This window comes from Nicotiana tabacum, chromosome 24 (genome assembly GCF_000715075.1).
Source record: "Nicotiana tabacum cultivar K326 chromosome 24, ASM71507v2, whole genome shotgun sequence".
NCBI classification, from domain to species: domain Eukaryota; kingdom Viridiplantae; phylum Streptophyta; class Magnoliopsida; order Solanales; family Solanaceae; genus Nicotiana; species Nicotiana tabacum.
The window spans coordinates 76,241,663-76,244,511 of NC_134103.1; the positions used below are offsets into that span (position 1 = coordinate 76,241,663).

At 32.3% G+C, this 2,849-nt stretch overlaps 1 protein-coding gene across 1 annotated transcript; it reads right to left on the reverse strand.

Annotated features, from left to right (window-relative positions):
• Positions 1-662: 662 nt before the first annotated feature.
• On the reverse strand, positions 663-2,233 carry LOC107793036 (putative BOI-related E3 ubiquitin-protein ligase 3). Its single transcript, XM_016615316.2, has 2 exons — positions 1,768-2,233; positions 663-1,398 (listed from the first exon to the last, which is right to left on the reverse strand). Exons 1-2 carry the CDS (start codon positions 2,080-2,082, stop codon positions 853-855), a joined length of 861 nt encoding a protein of 286 aa, XP_016470802.1. The 5' UTR covers positions 2,083-2,233; the 3' UTR covers positions 663-852.
• Between the last annotated feature and the right edge of the window lie 616 nt (positions 2,234-2,849).

Consider the following 2,849-nt stretch of genomic DNA (forward strand, 5'->3'; position numbering starts at 1 on the left):
AAAAACAAAAAATCAATTAAAGTGGTGCGAAAAAAATATTAAACATATGTCGCTCATTAAGAGTTGATTTTAAATATACCGTCACCGTTTCGAATTTGGACTATATGTGCCATTACCCGCTAACAGAACCTCATCTTATCTCTAATTATTACCAAATTTTGCCACGTGATATTATCGAAACCCTCCTTCACATACTAACCCTCTAACGTCCCCAATGGCACATGTTAATTGTTTTGTTAAGTTCGGTGGTATATTTAAAAAAAAAACGTACAACACCATCTTTAATTAGAGTTTGGTCAGAGTCTAGGAATGAAACTCCCTTTAATGTGTTTTGAATCTGAATTAATCGAGTCAAGATGCTAAATGCTAGATGGTTATAAAAATTAAAATAAAAAAACAAATACAAAAGTAGATGAATCCCCCTAATAAGTGAGCAGAAAATACAAGATTGTAAAAAAGATAAATGAATTTAGAATGACTATTCTACCACACAATACTCTTTTTTCCCTACACAACACTCTTAAGATGCGGTCCTTTTCGAAACTTGCGTGAATACAAAATTATTTGTGCACCGAGTTGTGTTGTTGTTATAGAAAAAAAGAGTAAATTTTTTTTTAAGATGAATTCCCTAGTAAGTGAACAGAAAATACAAGATTATCAAAGAAATCAATGAAATATAGAATAACTTTTCTGCGTGACTAAAGAATATCAAAATAGCGAACCTAAAAATCAAAATAACATCCTACCCCTTTTCTACCAACTTATTGTTCCCTTACCCTCTTCTGATGAAATGTGACTTCAATTTTTTTCTTCTTGGAAACAAGAAACACTAGTCATTTTAATAAGAGAAGATCAAATCAAAGCTTCAATGCTTGCTTTCTTCTCAATTCTACAGACAGGACATGAATGTAGAAAAGGGTCACAATTTTTGCAAGAAGAAAGGTGCCTACAAGGCAAGAAAACAATACACGATTTCCTACAATTGCAGCTTTTGCACATCATTTTCCTCGTTTGTTGTTCCTCATTTCCTGTCTCAAGACTCAGTTGTTGTGATGCTTGTACGTTATGCTCCATTTGTTGTACATCACAACAAGACTGTGCATCTCCTACTGCACCTCCATTGGTTGATAAAACACATGCACTTTCTCTTAGCTGTTCAATTGTGTCGTTTAAAGATAGGACAATGGCTTCGTTTTCTTTGGCTATGCTTTGCCATGTTTGATTCTCTATTTCTATTCTTTTAACGAAATCTTGTAGCTCCTTTGACTTGTTCATTGCCTTTGTAATTTCTTCGTCCTTTTGTTTTAGTAAAAGCTGAGCCTTTGTTTCGTAGTTTCTCAATATTAATGTTAGTTGTTGCTTTCTTTGTTCCTGCAAAGCCAATCTCAGACTCTCCTTCTGTTTATCAAAAAAAAAAAAAAAATATTAGATGCTGCATATGGACATAACGACAACAAATCTAATATAATCTCACAAGTCTGAAATAGTATACGCACAAATTAATTGAAATTTATTAATTTATTCATTGCATTTTATTATGCGGTGTTTCACCGAAAACGAAGTTAAAAATAGAGAGAGAAATTTTTGCTGCTTATCAAAAATACTACCCTTAGAGCTTGAGGTCTTAAAAACATTTATATGGGTGTAGAAACAAAAATTGAGTTCTAAAATATATAAATGTGTAATTCTTTTTGAAATATACTAAAAAGAACAGAATGTCATATATATAAAATGGAAGGAGAAAATAGTAAAAGTTACAAGAATAACCTGTAAATTGATGAACTGATCAATCTCAAGCCTCTGTTTCTCTAATTGGCAGGCTAGGCTTTGAGGAAACAACACTGTTTGGTTAGAATTTGTGTTATGGCCAGTTGTACTGAAGTTCATCAAAATGTGATTATTTTTCTGGTTCAGAATTTGAAACTGCTGCTGCTGTTGGATTTGTAGAAATTGTTGTTGTTGTTGCTGTTGAGGATTAAAATAAAACTGGTTAAATCCACAAGCATTATTCTCCATTAAATCCTGTGAACTTACCAAAGGAAACCCAAGATTATCCGAATACAACTGCGCTTGAATGGCCATATTTGTAAAACGTGCACAACCAAAAACAAGAACTGCCCTTTTTTTTTTCTAGCCAAAAAAAATCAACCAAAAGAAGAAGGAAACAAGTTGGGCTGTGGACTTGTGGTTCAGAATAAGAACTTGATTTGTTCCAAAAGCAGAGGAGAGGATTCTATATAATCCGTTGGCAAAACCTATGACAATATTTGTGACATGTTTCTTGGTTTAGGGTACGCCAGACCTATGACTTATGTATTGAATACATAAATAAATATAAGAAGAAAAATAAACAGAAGATGGTGGGGTCTCTTTCTTCTGTTCTGTTCTGTATTTATAGTATAGAAATAATTTTGTTGATTCAAAATTATGGAAACTGAAAAACTGAAAAGTTGCAGGAAGTAAAGGAGGGGAAGCATTGAAGGGAAAATTTATAACTGGTAACCTTTTACATGCAGATTTTGTGACTAAACTATCGGGTCAGAAGTTTTGTAACAAAATGAATGAATGATTAGAAATTACAATTAAATTTAATTCCATTCCTAATTTGGAGGTTTTGAATTGAAGGAGTTTTTTGTGTGTGTTTTTTGGATTCAGTATTTTAGGATTATGGATAGCAACGGAAAGGAAAAAGAAATGGTCAGTTTTTTTTTTTTGGGTGTTTAAAATTAGGAGATATTAGAGGGAAATCAAAGATTTGTCAGTTTGGTTATTTGTGAAAGCCTAAATAATAGGATTTCCTCTAACCTTTATTTTCCTTTTGCCTTCTTAACTTTCGTAACTTCTTTTTT